The sequence below is a fragment of the Moschus berezovskii genome, chromosome 13, assembly GCF_049115385.1.
Source record: "Moschus berezovskii isolate FMDL1 chromosome 13, NW_MosBer_1.0, whole genome shotgun sequence".
Classification (NCBI taxonomy): domain Eukaryota; kingdom Metazoa; phylum Chordata; class Mammalia; order Artiodactyla; family Moschidae; genus Moschus; species Moschus berezovskii.
The window spans coordinates 51,046,493-51,061,335 of record NC_142472.1 but is presented as its reverse complement, the minus strand read 5'-3'; the positions used below and the strand labels follow the sequence as shown (position 1 = coordinate 51,061,335).

General features: G+C 37.6%; 1 protein-coding gene across 2 annotated transcripts in view; it reads left to right on the top strand.

Moving 5' to 3' along the window:
• The window catches only part of ZDHHC20 (zDHHC palmitoyltransferase 20), a 57,740-nt gene that overhangs the window by 37,285 nt on the left and 5,612 nt on the right, over positions 1-14,843 (top strand). For both annotated transcript variants that reach the window (XM_055426396.2, XM_055426395.2), the window contains exons 6-11: positions 32-64; positions 660-780; positions 8,598-8,730; positions 9,060-9,186; positions 12,778-12,867; positions 14,269-14,384. In XM_055426396.2, the coding sequence (XP_055282371.1) occupies positions 32-64; positions 660-780; positions 8,598-8,730; positions 9,060-9,186; positions 12,778-12,867; positions 14,269-14,384 (620 nt within the window). The remainder of the gene's footprint in view (positions 1-31; positions 65-659; positions 781-8,597; positions 8,731-9,059; positions 9,187-12,777; positions 12,868-14,268; positions 14,385-14,843) is intronic.

The following is a 14,843-nucleotide window of genomic DNA, read 5'->3' as shown; positions in this document are numbered from 1 at the left end:
ATGGATTTTCTTCTGCTCATTTGTTTCTTAGGTGTATTCTTAAGATGGACCATCACTGTCCTTGGTATGTATAAAACACAAAGGAGATGACATGAGGTGGGGAAGTGGGAAGGAGGGTATTTATTTAGAGTGATTGATCTCAGTGTTCCTAAATTTTGAAGGTCAATTTAATTACTCATAGGTATCAAGACTGATGTAATTTTATGTTTCTGTTTACATGTTTTTCTTAAAAATATATTCTGGTGTTATTAACCCAAAAAATTGTAGACAGAATTAAAATTGAAATTCCAAATTCTTACAGAATTAATTTAAAACACACATCCACAATTATGACACTTCCCCTTTCTTCTCAAATGAACCATTTATAGTTACAATGATTTTACATTTTTTGATATGTCCTATTTGTTTTCATCATGATTTTTAAAAAAACATTAAATTTACCCCCTTGGCCATTTTTAAATGTACAAGTTCAGCAGTGTTAAGCATGTTCTGTTGTTTCGCAACTAGTATACAGAACTGTTTCATCTTGCAAAACTGATACTCTGTCCCCATTAGATATCTCCCTGCTCCCCTCCTGAAAGTCCCTGGCAGACACCATTCTAGTTTTGTTTCTCTAAGTTTGTCTTGTTTTTACAATGTGATTTTGTTTGTTCTTCTAGGGTGAATAACTGTGTGGGATTTTCAAATTACAAATTCTTCCTGCTCTTTTTGTTCTACTCTCTGTTATATTGCCTTTTCGTGGCTACAACAGTTTTACAGTACTTTATAAAATTTTGGACGGTAAGTCTTTTTTCTATCTTAAAACATATATTTAAGATTTTTTAAGATGGTATTTTATAAATAATTCCTTCATTCTGTATTATAAGTAGACAAATTAATTGTACTAATTAGAATTTATTATGGCTCAGAAGACAAATGGGGTTAAAATTTCCCTTCCTATATACATGTTTATTTGTGAATAAATGAGTATTACACAGGACATAGTGAGTTTCTTTTAGTAATTCAGACTGTTTTCAACCATACTCTTAACAATGGTCTTTCAATTTTAGGGACATAGTTCCTTTCATTTGAGTTGATGAGGCTTACTGAAGTTTTTACAGTAATAAAATTGAAACTCCCAGCCTCAGATAACTGTTAATCTGTTTCCTGTCTCTATAGATATTAATCATTTTCCTATGGTGAGTGGCAAATGTTTTCCCACTTTAATTGATGTTTTATAACTCCGTTTTTACTAAATCAGTTTTATATTTTTTAAATAGTACTTTTTAATTATGATTTCTAGTTTTATCCTGGTCACTGTAAATTTATACAAATATTCATCCAACTTTTCTTCTAGCATTTTTTTTTTCCCTCCATTTAAGTCTTTGATTTTGAAGGTGGGGGTTATTGTGGTTAAAAGGTACTTTTGTATTTACTCTTCTTAAAAACCCTATGAAGGTATTTTAAAATGTAGGTTTTATTTTTATTCGGGTGTGGTGAAACTGACAGATCAGGAGGTGATGATCTTTGAAAAGATAGCTTGTTACTCACAGTTCCAAGGGAGGGTTCCCACCACACTATGCAGGCCCACACAGGGAAGCACCAGAGATGCTCAGGAAGTCGAAGGCATGAGGGCTAGAGCCTTCACTAGTGTCCATGGGAGAGGCACAGTGAGGCAGGGTAAGTGCACATAGGGTTAGCTAGTTTGAGTAACCTCAGTGGTCTCTGGGGCTCCAGGCAGTCCCTTGTTTGGTGTGAGTAGGGCAGGGTAGTATTGCCCACTGGACTGTGAGAGCCAAGTAACTGGAGGTGTTTTGGAGTGTGGGCTCTGGACTGATTAGTATATAGTTTGAGAAGTACATTCCTTGCTGTCTCTTTAAGAAACGGATAGCCCTGGGAGAGGCACTCTATCCCCAGTCAGCTAGGATCCAGATGCTCGGAGCATTGAGGCTGCAGAAAAGAAGAAAATATAGTTAATGCAGAAGGAGCTCTTATTATTCCAGCTTTCAGAGTTGTAAACTGCGATTGGAGAAGTTAGGTAAATAAAGTGAAGGTTGAATTAGTGCCAGATGAATGAAGTCCAAATTACAGAATGTTACATTTCTTTATCAGAAACTTCAGCAGTGTTTGCATGTAATGATTTGTTAATGATAAAGTAAATATTGTCAAACATTTTAAGATTCATGATGAGTAAGGAAAGACTAATAACTTAAGTCTGCTTTTCTCTTCATTTTTCAACAGTTATTATGTGCCAGGCACATATGTTCTAGGCACTTTGGATATATCAAAGTACAAAGCAGACAAAGAATTCTGTCATTGTAGAACTTACTTTTGAGAAGGACTAAACAAACAGTAACCAGAGTAAATAAGCAAATTGTGTTGTATATTGGAAACTAAATGCTATGTAAAAAAAGTGTATCAGGGTAAAGGACTTAGCAAGTGTGTGGGGCAGGTGGGTATAATGGGCAAGTTATAGTACTAAAAACATTGATCACAGTAGACCTCAGTAAGAAGATTAGATTTGAGTGAGACTTGGAGGAAGTTAGTGGATATCCGAGAGAAGATTATTTGTGCACTCAACAAATGAGCACCTAAATATATAGTCAATATTAACAGAAGTAAAGGGAGGAATAAGAGAGTAAGACAGTAGACAGAAATAAAGGGTGAAAGTAAAGGGAGAAATAGCAAGATCACTGTAAGGGCCTTTGATCAATGGATGGATCATCTAGACAAAAATGAAATAAAGAAGTATTAGACTTAAATGACCCTTTAGTCCAGAGGGGCTTAGTGGACAGAGCACTCCATCCACAAGCAGCAGAATACATGTTCTTCTCAAGTGCACATGGGACATCCTCTGTGATAGGTCATGTGTTAGGTCACAAAACGTGTCTTGTCATTTTAGGAATATTGAAATGATAGCAAGCATCTTTTCTAACCATAGTGGTATGAAACTGGAAATCAATTTTAAGAAAAATAAACTGGAAAAGTCACAGATATATTTAGATTAAACAACATGCAGCTGAACAACCATTTGGTCAAAGAAGGAATCAAAAACTTTTGAGATAAATGAAAATGGAAATACAACATAAAAAAAGTTCTGGGATGCAGCAGAAGCAGTTCTAAGAGGGAACTTCATAGAGATAAACTAAGAAGTAAGAAAGGATCTCAAATAACCTAACTTAACACCTCAAGGAACTAGAAAAAGAACAAAGCTGCAAGTTCATAGAAGGGAGGAAATAACAAAGATCAGAGTGAAAATAAGTGAAATAGAAACTAAATAGATAACTAAAACTAAGAGCTGGGTTTCTTGAAGAATAGAGAGACCTTCAGCTAATCTCACCAAGAAGAAAAAGAAAGAGGAGACATTACAGCTGATAAATACAAAGGGTCAAAGGGACTTCTCTGAACAATTATATGCCAAATAATTGGACAGCCCAGAAGAAATGGATAAATTCCTAGAAATGGACAACCTACCAAGACCAAATAATGAAGGAAGAGAAAATCTGAACAGACTGATTAATAGTAAAGAGACTGAGTAATCAAAAACCTCCAAAAGTCCAGGACCTGTGGCTTCACAGGTGAACAGCCAACACTGATCCAACTCACACTCTTTCCAAAAGTAGACAAGAGAACACTTCCCGGCTCATTTTATAAGGTCAATATTTTATCCTAATACCAAAACCAGATGAGGTCACCACAAGAAAAGTGCAGGCCAAAATCCCCATTGAACATAGATTTTTAAAAATTCTCAATAAAATATTAACAAGCCAGATTCAACAATACATTAAAAGGAGCACACGCACCCTGATCAAGTAAGATTTATTCCAGGGATGCAAGGATGGTTCAGCATCTGTGGAGCAGTGTGTGTGATATACCCCATTAACAAAATGAAGGATAAAAATTATATGATCATCTCAATAGAGGCAGAAAAAGCATTTGACAAAATTCAACATCCACTTATGGTAAAAGCTGTCAACAATATTAGTATAGTGGGAACGTGCCTTAGTTTAATGGCCATATATTGACAAGCCTACAGCTGACATCATACTCGGTGGGGAAAAGCTGAAAGCTTTCCTCTCATATCAGGAACTAGACCAGGATACCCACTCTTGCCACTTTTATTCAACATAATATGGAAGGTCTTAACTAGAGCAGTTAGGCAAGAAAAAGAAATAAAATGCATCCAGATATGAAAGGAAGAAGTAAAGCTGTCTCTATGTGCAGAGGACATATTATATTAGAAAATCCTAAAGACTCTACCCCAAAAAAACCTGTTAGCTAATAAGCAAGTTCATTGAAGTCGTATGATACAAAATCAATGTTCAAAAATCAGTTGCATCTCTGTACACTAATACAGATTTTTAGAAAGAGAAGTTAAGGAAACAGTCTCATTTACAATTGCATCAGAAAGAATAAAATACCTTGGAATAACTTTAACCAAAAAGATGAAAGATCTATATATTGGGAAGTATAAGTCATTGATGACAGCAAATGAAGAAGACCCAAATAAATGGAAAAATAATCTGTGCTCATGGATTGGAAGAATTAATATTGTTTAAAATACTAATACTATATAAATACTACCCAGAGTAATCTGCAGATCCATTGCAATTCCCATTAAAATTCCAATAACATTTTTCCAGAAGTAGGACAACCCTAAAATTTGTATGGAACCACAAAAGGCTGCAAATGTCAAAAACAGTCTTGAAAAAGAAGAACAAAGGTAGAGGTATTTCGCTTCCTATATTACACATCTATAGTAATCAAAGCAGTATGTTATTGGCATAAGAACAGACACATAGATCAATGAAACAGAATAAGAGAGCCCTGAAATCAACCTAAGCATCAATCAATTTATGACAGGGAACCAAGAATATACAATGGGAAAAAGTCTGTTCAGTAAATGGTGTTGGGAGACCTGTACAGCCACATGTGGAATAATGAAACTGAGCATTAGTCCTTCATCATGGACAAAAGTCAGCTCCTAAAGACTTGAACTTGAGAGCTGAAATTGTAAACCTAGAAGACACGGGGATGAGCTCCTCAACATCAGCCTTGGCAGTGACTTGTGTGGATTTGACACCAAACATGAAAGCCACAAAAGGAAAGAAAGCTCAACAAGTGAGACCACATCAAACTGAAAGCTTCTGTACAGAAAAGGAAACTATCAACAAAAAAGCCTACTGGATGGAAGAAAATATTTGCAAATTATGTATCTGATAAGGCATAATATCCAAAATATATAAAGAACTCACAACTTAATGCAATAAGAAGACAAAACAACCAGATTTAAAATGGTCAGAGGGTCTGAATAGACCTTTCTCCAGAGAAGACATACAGATAGCTAACAAATGCAAGAAAAGATGCTCAGGATTACTAATCATCAGGGAGATGCAAGTCAAAACCACATCAGTGGGATTTCCCTGTGGGTTGCAGTAGCTAAGACTCCACACTCCCAATGCAGGGGGCCCGGGTTTGATCCCTGGTCAGGAAACTAGGTCTCACATTCCGCAGCTAAGTGTTCACATGCCACAACTAAAAATCCTCCGTCCCACAACTAAGACCTGGCACAGCCAAATAAATAAGTGAAAGTATTTCTAAAAAACAAGATATCACCTTATACCTGTTAGAATGGCTGTTATCAAAAAGACGAGAAATAACAAGTTTTGGCAAAGATGGGGAGAAAAGAGAACCCTTGTGTGTTGGTGAGAATGTAAATTAGTGCAGCTATTATGAAAAATGGTTTGAGGAGTCCTCAGAAAATTAAAATTAGAACTATCATATCACATGATCCAAAAATTCTGCTTCTAGGAATATATCCAGAGAAAACGAAAACACTGACAAAGATATCTGCACCCCTGTGTCACAGATTATTTACAACAGCCAAGACATGAAAACACTTAGGTTTACGCTGGTGGATGAAGAACTTGTGGTATAAATACGCCGTGGAGGACTTCACTTTTAGTCCAATGGATAAGAATCCGCCTGCCAATGCTGGGGACAGGGGTTCAATTCCTGGCTCAGGAATATCCCACATGCCATGGAGCAGCTAAGCCCATGCGCCGCAACCGCTGAGCCCATGTGCTGCAGCTGTTGAATCCCACGCATCTGGAGCCTGTGCTCCCCAGCAGAGAAACCACCACAAATGAGAAACCTGTGTACTGCAGTGAAGAGTAGCCCCCACTCACTGCAACTAGGAAAAGTCCATGCACAGCAGCAAGGAGCCAGCACAACCAAGAATAAACAAAAATTTTTTAAAGTGCAATAGAATATTCTGCTACCACAAAACAAGAAGGAAGTCTTGCTATTTATGACAATTCAGATGGACCTTGAGGGCATTTTATTAATTGAATCAAGTCAGAGAAAGACAAATACTGTATTATCTAACTTATATGCGGAATTAAAAAAAAAAGCCCCATAGACAAAAAGAACATTTTGGTGGTTGTCAGAAGTATGGGGTAGAGAATGGGTAAAGTGGGTGAAGGTGGTCAGAATAAGTCTGGAGATGTAATGTCCAACGTGGTGACTATAGTGAATAAGTATATTTGAAAGTCTTTAAGAGTTTGAGTTGGAAAGATCTCATCAGAAGAAAAAAGATTCTGTGACTGTGGTGTTGGACGTCAGCTAGACTTACTGTTGTGATCATTCTGCAATTATAGACGTGTGTGGAATTGTTATGTTGAGCTCCTGAAACTGATGGAATGTCATGTTAGGCCTCAGTAAGATGGTAATAGTTGACAAAGATATGACGGAACTTAATGGATACCTGAGAGAAGAATGTCTCAGACAGAGGAAGCATGTATTACTTTAGAATCAAGGCCCAAGAGGAGGAGCCAGTGCCAGGAGGCTTGTGAGGCTGAGCCAGAGGGAGACTGGTGCAGCCTAGGAGGAGGCCCCAGGGGAGAGGGCCTTTGGGGGTGTTACCAGGGTCAGAGTGGGGAGCAGAGGGGTGAGGCCGTCTGACTTCCTCAGGGCCCCTCGGGATGCTGTGCAGGAACTAGACCACATGGTAGGTGAGGGCACCTTTCCCAAGGCTGCTGTCCACCAGTGAAGCAAGACAGAAGGGACCAGGTCTGGTTTTCAGAAACCGCTCATCAGAAGTTTTTTAAAAAGCTTATGTGCTAAGCAAAATTAATTTTATTCTTTTCTGGATACAAATCTGTTTTAAAAATTTTGTGGAAGGTTGTATAAAGTGTACCCTAAATGTGCTTGGAGAGCAGAATGTCCTTGTCTTTTGTGTTTTCTTGTGAAAATGTCATCAGTGACGTTTAAAGAGCTACAACTTAGGGACCCTTCAAGACGTGAAAGGTTTACAACAATAGTGCGCAGGATAATTTTGTATAAAAAGTGGTTTCTTAATACACTGTCTCTATTTGTACAAGCTTTGCCGCAGGAAATCTACAGAGAGTTGTCCAAAGGTAAAATACATTACTGCCATGACATTCTTGCCATCTTTTTTTGTGACATTTATAGTGAATATGTGTAATACTCATTTGCTTCGCAAGATGGGGAGATAGAAGAATCACTTGTATTTAAAAGGAGTTGTGTTTCCTCTAGAAGACAAGAGGAAAAGATAGGTATCAAAAATACCTAATGCTAAAAACCTACCACTTAGCCTGACTTCCCTGGTGGCTCAGATGGTAAAGAATCTGCCTGCAGTGCAAGAGATGCGGGTTCGATCACTGGGTTAGGACAATCTCCTGGAGAAAGGAGTGGCGACCCACTCTAGTATTCTTGCCTAGAGAATTCCATGGACAGAGGAGGCTGGCGGGCTACAGTCCATGAGCTCGCAGAGTTGACACTACTAAGCTGCTAACACTTTCACTTCACTAGCCTATGAACAGTGTTTAAGTCAAGCAGGAGCAGCTCGTGTTCTCTGAGGCTGTGGTTGGCCTGTGCTGTGAGAGTGACTGCCTTGAGGCTTCTCATTCTCCCCTTGCTAGATCCTCACTTCTTCTAGGTGAACATGTGCTTCCGTTGAGATGAATATGACCATTAGGATAGGTAATGGAGTTGCTGTTTTCATTCACTAATACCTTGTGGCAAATTTATATACCAGAATTGGGAATTACCAGGAAAGGCTCTGTAGGAATGTGCAGGGACTCTAAAGGTAGGCATGGAAGCAGCTCCAGGGGTAGCCTGTTCCCAGTGTGTTCCAAGAACAGAGACTGGGGAAGTCCAACAAGAGCTTTATCACAGCTCGCTTCTGGTTAGCAGCATACATAACTACCACAAGCAAATATTTTAGCTTAGATGGAGAAAACCCTCATGTATCCTAGATTTGGGGGAGGGCTTAAATATATCTGTAAACTGTAAAAGAAAAATGTTGAGTAAAACGTTCATCTTTTTATTTTATTACTGAAAGTGTTGGTAAAATTTAAGAGCAGTTTTTAAAGTGACTCTTCCTGACGTATAAGCAAGCCCCTTTGGTAATACCAGCTCTCTGCTTTGGGACATGTTGCTTTTGGATGTATTATCTAATTTATTTTATTACTTCTCATACCTGGCTTTTTTTTTTTGGTGAATTCAACAGTAATTAAAAAGAACCAAATAATAAGAGTATATTTTAGAGGTTGACTATTCTCAAAAGTAATTCTTCTTCTTTTCTCTTTCCTCAGAATGAACTCACAGATACACGTGCAAAATTCCACGTACTTTTTCTTTTCTTTGTGTCTACGATGTTCTTCATCAGCGTATTGTCACTTCTCAGCTACCACTGCTGGCTAGTTGGAAAAAACAGAACAACCATAGGTAAGTAGGTTACATAAGTTATAATTATTTAGGAATCACAAAACTTTAGAACTGTGGTTCACAGTAGGAAGTTCATACATAATGAATTAGTGAAGTTGCAAGAGATAGAATATCTTAAATATATATATATAAGTAAGGTATATTGAACATACTTCAGTAGATTTTATAAAGGTGATGAAGTGTTCAGAGGTTATATATTTATATTTTTTGTATATATTATATATTTATAGTTTTTATATCAAAGATATAAAGCAAAAAAATTGATACTTTTCTTCCCTCTTATAATTTTCAAATAGGTTAACTCTTCTTTTTTAAATATATCTAAACAGAATCATTCCGTGCACCCATGTTTTCATATGGAGCTGATGGAAATGGTTTCTCACTTGGATGCAATAAAAACTGGAGACAAGTCTTTGGTGATGAAAAGAAATATTGGCTGCTTCCAGTATTTTCAAGGTAGCTTCTAAAATGCATGTCTCAGATATTATGGAATCTGTGACAGTCTCTCTCTGGTTACATGTCTTAGGATTCAGAGAATCCAGTATATTATGATATTATGAGCCTTGAGAATGAAAACTCAGAATATCTTGATTACATAAGTATTTTGTTTTTCATATTTTTTTATGGATAAAGGAGAGTTTGGGCATATTTTTTAATGAGAATTAGGGGGGAAAATAAGATGATTCATAGAAAATAATAATCACTCCATATCCTTCAAAATGAAAATAAGTTTTTGAAGTAAAGAATCATAAGAGTGTATTAGCCATATCGTCAGAGATTTTTCCAGTACAGGTTATATAATCTGTTGTATCTTAAAGAAGACCCAACACATAATGCAGTTTTTACCTCAAATTTAAATGAGAATATATGCTCAAAATGATTCATAATTTCCTTTTCTCCCAAATTTTCAGCCATCCTATGCCATCCATACACAAAAGTCATTATAAAAAAGGAAAAAGTATTTGAAATTCAAGTACCATATATATAAGTGCTATGGGTTCCTTTTTCTTTTTTCCCTTAATTAACCGTATTGCTTATTATTTGTTTGAAAATGACATATTTACCTTCTTTTTCTTTTTTGCCACACCACGTGGGATCTTAATTCCCTGACCAGGAATCAAACCTGAGCCCTGGCCGTGGAAGTACAGAGTCCTAACCACTAGACTCCCAGGGAATTCCCAATTGCCTTCATTTTTGAAAGGCATTTTTGCTTGGTATAGAATTGTAGACGTTGCTTGCATCTTTTCTGATGAGAAGTTTGTGGACATTATCTTTTTTCTATTTGTGTAATATGACTTTTTTCTCTGCCCACTTTTAAGATTTTGTTTACCTCTAGTTTCATACAATTTGTTTATCACTGGTTTTGTGCAAATGATGTCATTTTCTTCATGACTCTTGTGATTAGGATTGTTGAGTTTCTTGGATCTGTAACTTAAACTTTCATCAAATTTGGAAAAATACCTTTAACCACTTTTTCTTCAAGTATTTCTTCTGCCACCCCCCTCCCACATCACTGCAGGGACTTCAGCTGCATGTCTGCAGCCAGCTGGGGTCTCTGCCTCGGCTCACTGGTGGGCAGCTCGCGTGTCGTTCAGTCTTCTTCCTGTGTTTCACCTTGAAGTGCACCAGTCTCTTCTGTGTGCTTTATCTGTTATCTCTCATATTCAGGTTTTTCCACTCTGACTGGTTGGAACCCAGACTTATTTTTTAAGGTTTTTTTCTCGTAAACAGAAATTTTAGTGTTGGCAGTTGGTTTTTTTGGCTCATGTGTTTTTTTTTTCTCTTCTTTAAAGATGTTCCCTTATCCTCTGGCTTATGTTGTTTGTGTCAGTAAATCAGCCTCCCTCTTATTAATACCTTTATTCCACTGTTTGTACAGCCACACCTCAGTGATAGTGTGGGTTTGGTTCCCAACCCCCACAATAAAGCAAGTTTCACAATAAAGTGAGTCATGAATTTTTTGGTTTCCCAGTGCATATAAAAGCAATATTTACACTAACCATAGACTGTTAAGTGTTTGATAACATTATATCTTTTTTAAAAAAGGACAGTGTACATACTTTGATTTAAAAGTATTTTATTGCCAAACACTGCTAATCATTGTCTAAGCCTTCATCAAGTTGTGATCTTTTTGCTAATGGAGGGTTTGAAATATTCTAAGAATTACCAAAATGTGACACAGAGATGCAACGTGAGCAAATGCTGTTGGAAAAAATGGGACTGGAACACTTGCTCAGTGCAGGGTTGCCTCAAGCCTTTAATTTATAAAAATCACAGTATCTGCCAAGAGCAGAATGAAGCACAATAAAATGAGGTGTGCCTGTAAATTACTCTGTCTCTCTCCCCCTCTGGCTCTTTTAAGACTGTGTCTGTATCACTGGTTACAAGTGGTTTGCTTATTATATTCCTCTGTATGCTTTCCCCTATGTTTATCCTCTTTGGAGTTCATTAGGCTTCTTGGATCTATGAATTTTTAGTTTTGATTAAGTCTGAGTAATTTTGATATAATTTTCTATTGTTTTTGCTGCCTGCTTCCCTCTTCCTGTGCCCTCCGCCCACTAGCTTTTCGGGTTCTTCTTAAACATCCCTTGAGACCCACTAGTTGTTGCTGTTGTCCCTCTCTTTGCTCTTCCATCATTCTTCTTTCTTTGCTTCAAGTTGGATAGTTTCTACTGTCACATGTCTGTGAGTTCACTGATCTTTTCTTCTGTAATGACTACTGTTAAGCTCATCAGTGAGGTTTTTTATTTCAGATTTTAAATATATATATATTTCAGCTTCAGAAATTCAATTTGGTTCTTCATATCTTACGTTTCTCTTCATTTAAGTTATGTTTCAGGTTTTCATGGTCATTTCTAAATCTTTTCTGTTGACTTTTTTTTAATCCTAGTAATTTTTGATTGGATGGTGGACATTTCAAATTGTGATTATTTAAAATTTGTCTCCCTTTAAAGAACGTTGGATTTTGTTTTGGCAGACTGTTAAGTTACTTGAGTTTCAGCTGAATTCTCCTGAGGCTTGTTTTAACCTTTGCTAGGTTGGTGTAGAGTAGCGTTTTCTCACAGGCAAGTTAATCCTACAACAAAGGTGAGAGCCCACTGAGGTCCCCACCTGATCCCCGTGTTCAGTGCGGATTGTCTGCTCTGGCGGCTCAGCGTGGACACTGGCAGTGCGCTGCGGCTCCACTGTGCAGTTGCTCTTTTCCCAGATTCACACGAGTGGCTGAGAAGTCATCTCAAAGCTCAAGTAGAACCCTGTGCAGATTCATGGAGCCCTTTCTCTGCACATCTTCCTCTTGCTCAGCTCTGTCCCCTCAGCTCAGCGAGACCACCTTGCCCTGCTCGCCAGCACAAGTCCTCCCCACCCGCTGGTGCTCAGACTCTGACAGGAACTGCGTCTTGTTGGCTGACTTCACTTCTCTTAGACACCACGGTTCTGTGTGGCCTGTTAGGAAAACAGTTGTCTGTCAGCTGTTTGACAGCAGGTCAGATCTTCCCATTAATCCATCTTGGCTGGAAGTGGAACTCCCTGCTGGACACAGTTTTGATGTTTTAAGAATGTGGAAGTGAGGCATAGCTGTACTTTTTTAGATTTTATTTTATTCAGTGATATATCCCTAGCATTTAAAATGGTACTTAGACCATCCAGTAAATATTTATTTAATGAATGTTGTTGAATGAATGAATATATGGAATTTACATCTTGAATTTCAGTTTGAGCATCTGTGATATCTTAAATGATTGTGACAGGCAAGTCAGTTATCTAGATGTTTGAATCTATTGTTTAAGGTATCATAACTTTAAGTCATCATAATTTTAATAATCATAGAAGATATTGTTTTTAACTGCATGTAAATTATAAAAGAAAGACTTACGTCCTCAGTGAAGTCTAATAACCCTCTGAATTAGAAATCTTAGAAATTATTCTCTGAAATGACAAGTTATAGTAATCCCTTTATACCATGCTTCTGAAAAACAGGTGTTAAATTTGACCATTTTCATTTAACGTGGCATGATTAAATTATCGCTGGTATTTTTCATTATGCAGCCAGGGTGACGGCTGCAGTTTTCCGACTCGCCTTGTGGGGACGGATCCAGAGCAAGCTTCTGTCTCAAACCAAAGTGAAAATGCCAGAAGGTGTGCTTCTTCTTGTTAAGTTTTTCAGAATTCATTATAAAGCAATCTATGTGTGTGTGTGTGTGTGTGTGTGTTACACTTAGATAAATACAGTAGGAATGTGGCAAGCCGGCAGAGACAGGAAAGATAAATTCTGTTCAGGTTTTTAACTGAGGGTCAGTGTATGCATACAGCTGATATGCTTAGGGTAACCATTCAAACTGGAATACTTTGAGAGTAAGAAAATGAGTGCCTGCTGTTAGTAGTTGGGCCAAGACAGGCTCGTGTCACTGGAAGTGTCTGGGCAGAGAAGGAGGCACGGCTCCCGTACCTGTGCTGCGTCTTCCTGGAAACAGAGACTCTTTTGAGACTTGATTATGTTGGTTTCTATCAGTTATATTTTCAAAGAAGTTAGTCACTGTACTATTCTCCATTTTATTTTGATAAACAGATTTTAACTGCACTGTGAAAATAATATGAATGAGGATTCAAAAATACAAATACAAAATTTTTTCTTATTCATCTTAGAGGATATTTTCTCAGAGTTTGTATGGCAAGCACACTGATTCATAAATTCAGAGAAATAGTTCATTTTAGATTAAATTTTAAAGAAGATAGAGGTACCTCTGTCAAAGTGAAACACTTGAAATGTATTTACTCCAGAAATAAACTGTGGGGGATAAGGGGTCACCGATTACTTTTGTTAGAACATGGGCCTTAGAACCTAAACCTAAGGCTTTGGGACCTCACAGCTCTAACGTTTACTGTGGGCCTGTGGGCCTTAAACAAGTTAGTCTAAGCCTCGGCTGCCAGCTCTATGAAAGGAGGATTCATCCTATTTCCGGGGTTGTTGTGAAGCTGGCGATTATGAAAGCACCTAGCACAGTGTCTGGCCCATAGTGCATACCCCAGAATATTAGTTCCCTTTTCCTCCTTCTTGTGTTCCTCCACTCCCTCCCTCCCTGGATCTCGTAGCTAGAAAAATAAGTCTGCACTGAATCACTGAATCATTTTTCCCCCTTAGATCTATACTGCAGAGGTAGAAAGCAGAAAACTTGGGAAATGACAGGTAATTTTTTGTCCTGGCCGCAGACCTAGATCCTCACCTGTTCTGTGCTACCTTACAGCTCTTGATTAGCATTAACTTGTTAAACACGTTTCAGATTGGCCTCTGAAGCTATTTTTCTTTTGCCTAATTGTTTTCGTTGGCAGTGCTGAGTACAGATTCTTGGGTCTAGGGAGCCATTTAATGGGGGGGTTGGGGGCATATTTTTCTTTTGAAGATGGAGTTTTTTCAGAGTGCTGAGATTTCATGCGTTGCCCTTACGTATTTAGGAAAAGGAATACTAATTTGCTGCTTATTAATTAAGTACCCTTAATCGAGCATTAAACTCTTTACTGAATAATTTGCTCTTCTTTCAGTATTGGCTCAAATCAGCCCTTTCCTATCAAACCGCTTAGTGAATCAAAAAACCGCCTGTTGGACAGTGACCCTCAGTGGCTGGAGAGTGGATCTGAAGAAGGTGTTGGCGGATCAGGTAATGCTTGTCATCTGAAAACATTGCTTCGTCTGCTTAAAATGAAAACCACCAGACTTAATAAATGTGGAAAAAGCAAAATACACTATGTGATATTTTAAAATACTAAAATATTTGAAACTTTTAAACAAAATGTCTACTTTGTGGGCTGTTAGTGTTGACTTGTAGCTTTCACAGAGGTGAGGGTTCAGTGAGGAAGTGTAGTGACTGCTGCTGTGTTTTTTTTCTGTTCACAGTTTTTTGTTTTTCCTTGTTGTTATCCGGCCATGTATTTCATCACCTCAGATGTAGAAAGTTGTTTAGGCACAATATTCTGGATAATGTTTAAACAAGGTTATTCTTTAGGGTCATAGTTTTCGCTTATTTGAAAATAATTTTTTTTAAGTCTTTACTGAACTTGTTAACGACTTTGCTCCTGTTTTGTTTTGGTTTTTTGGCACAGGGCATGTGGGATTTTAG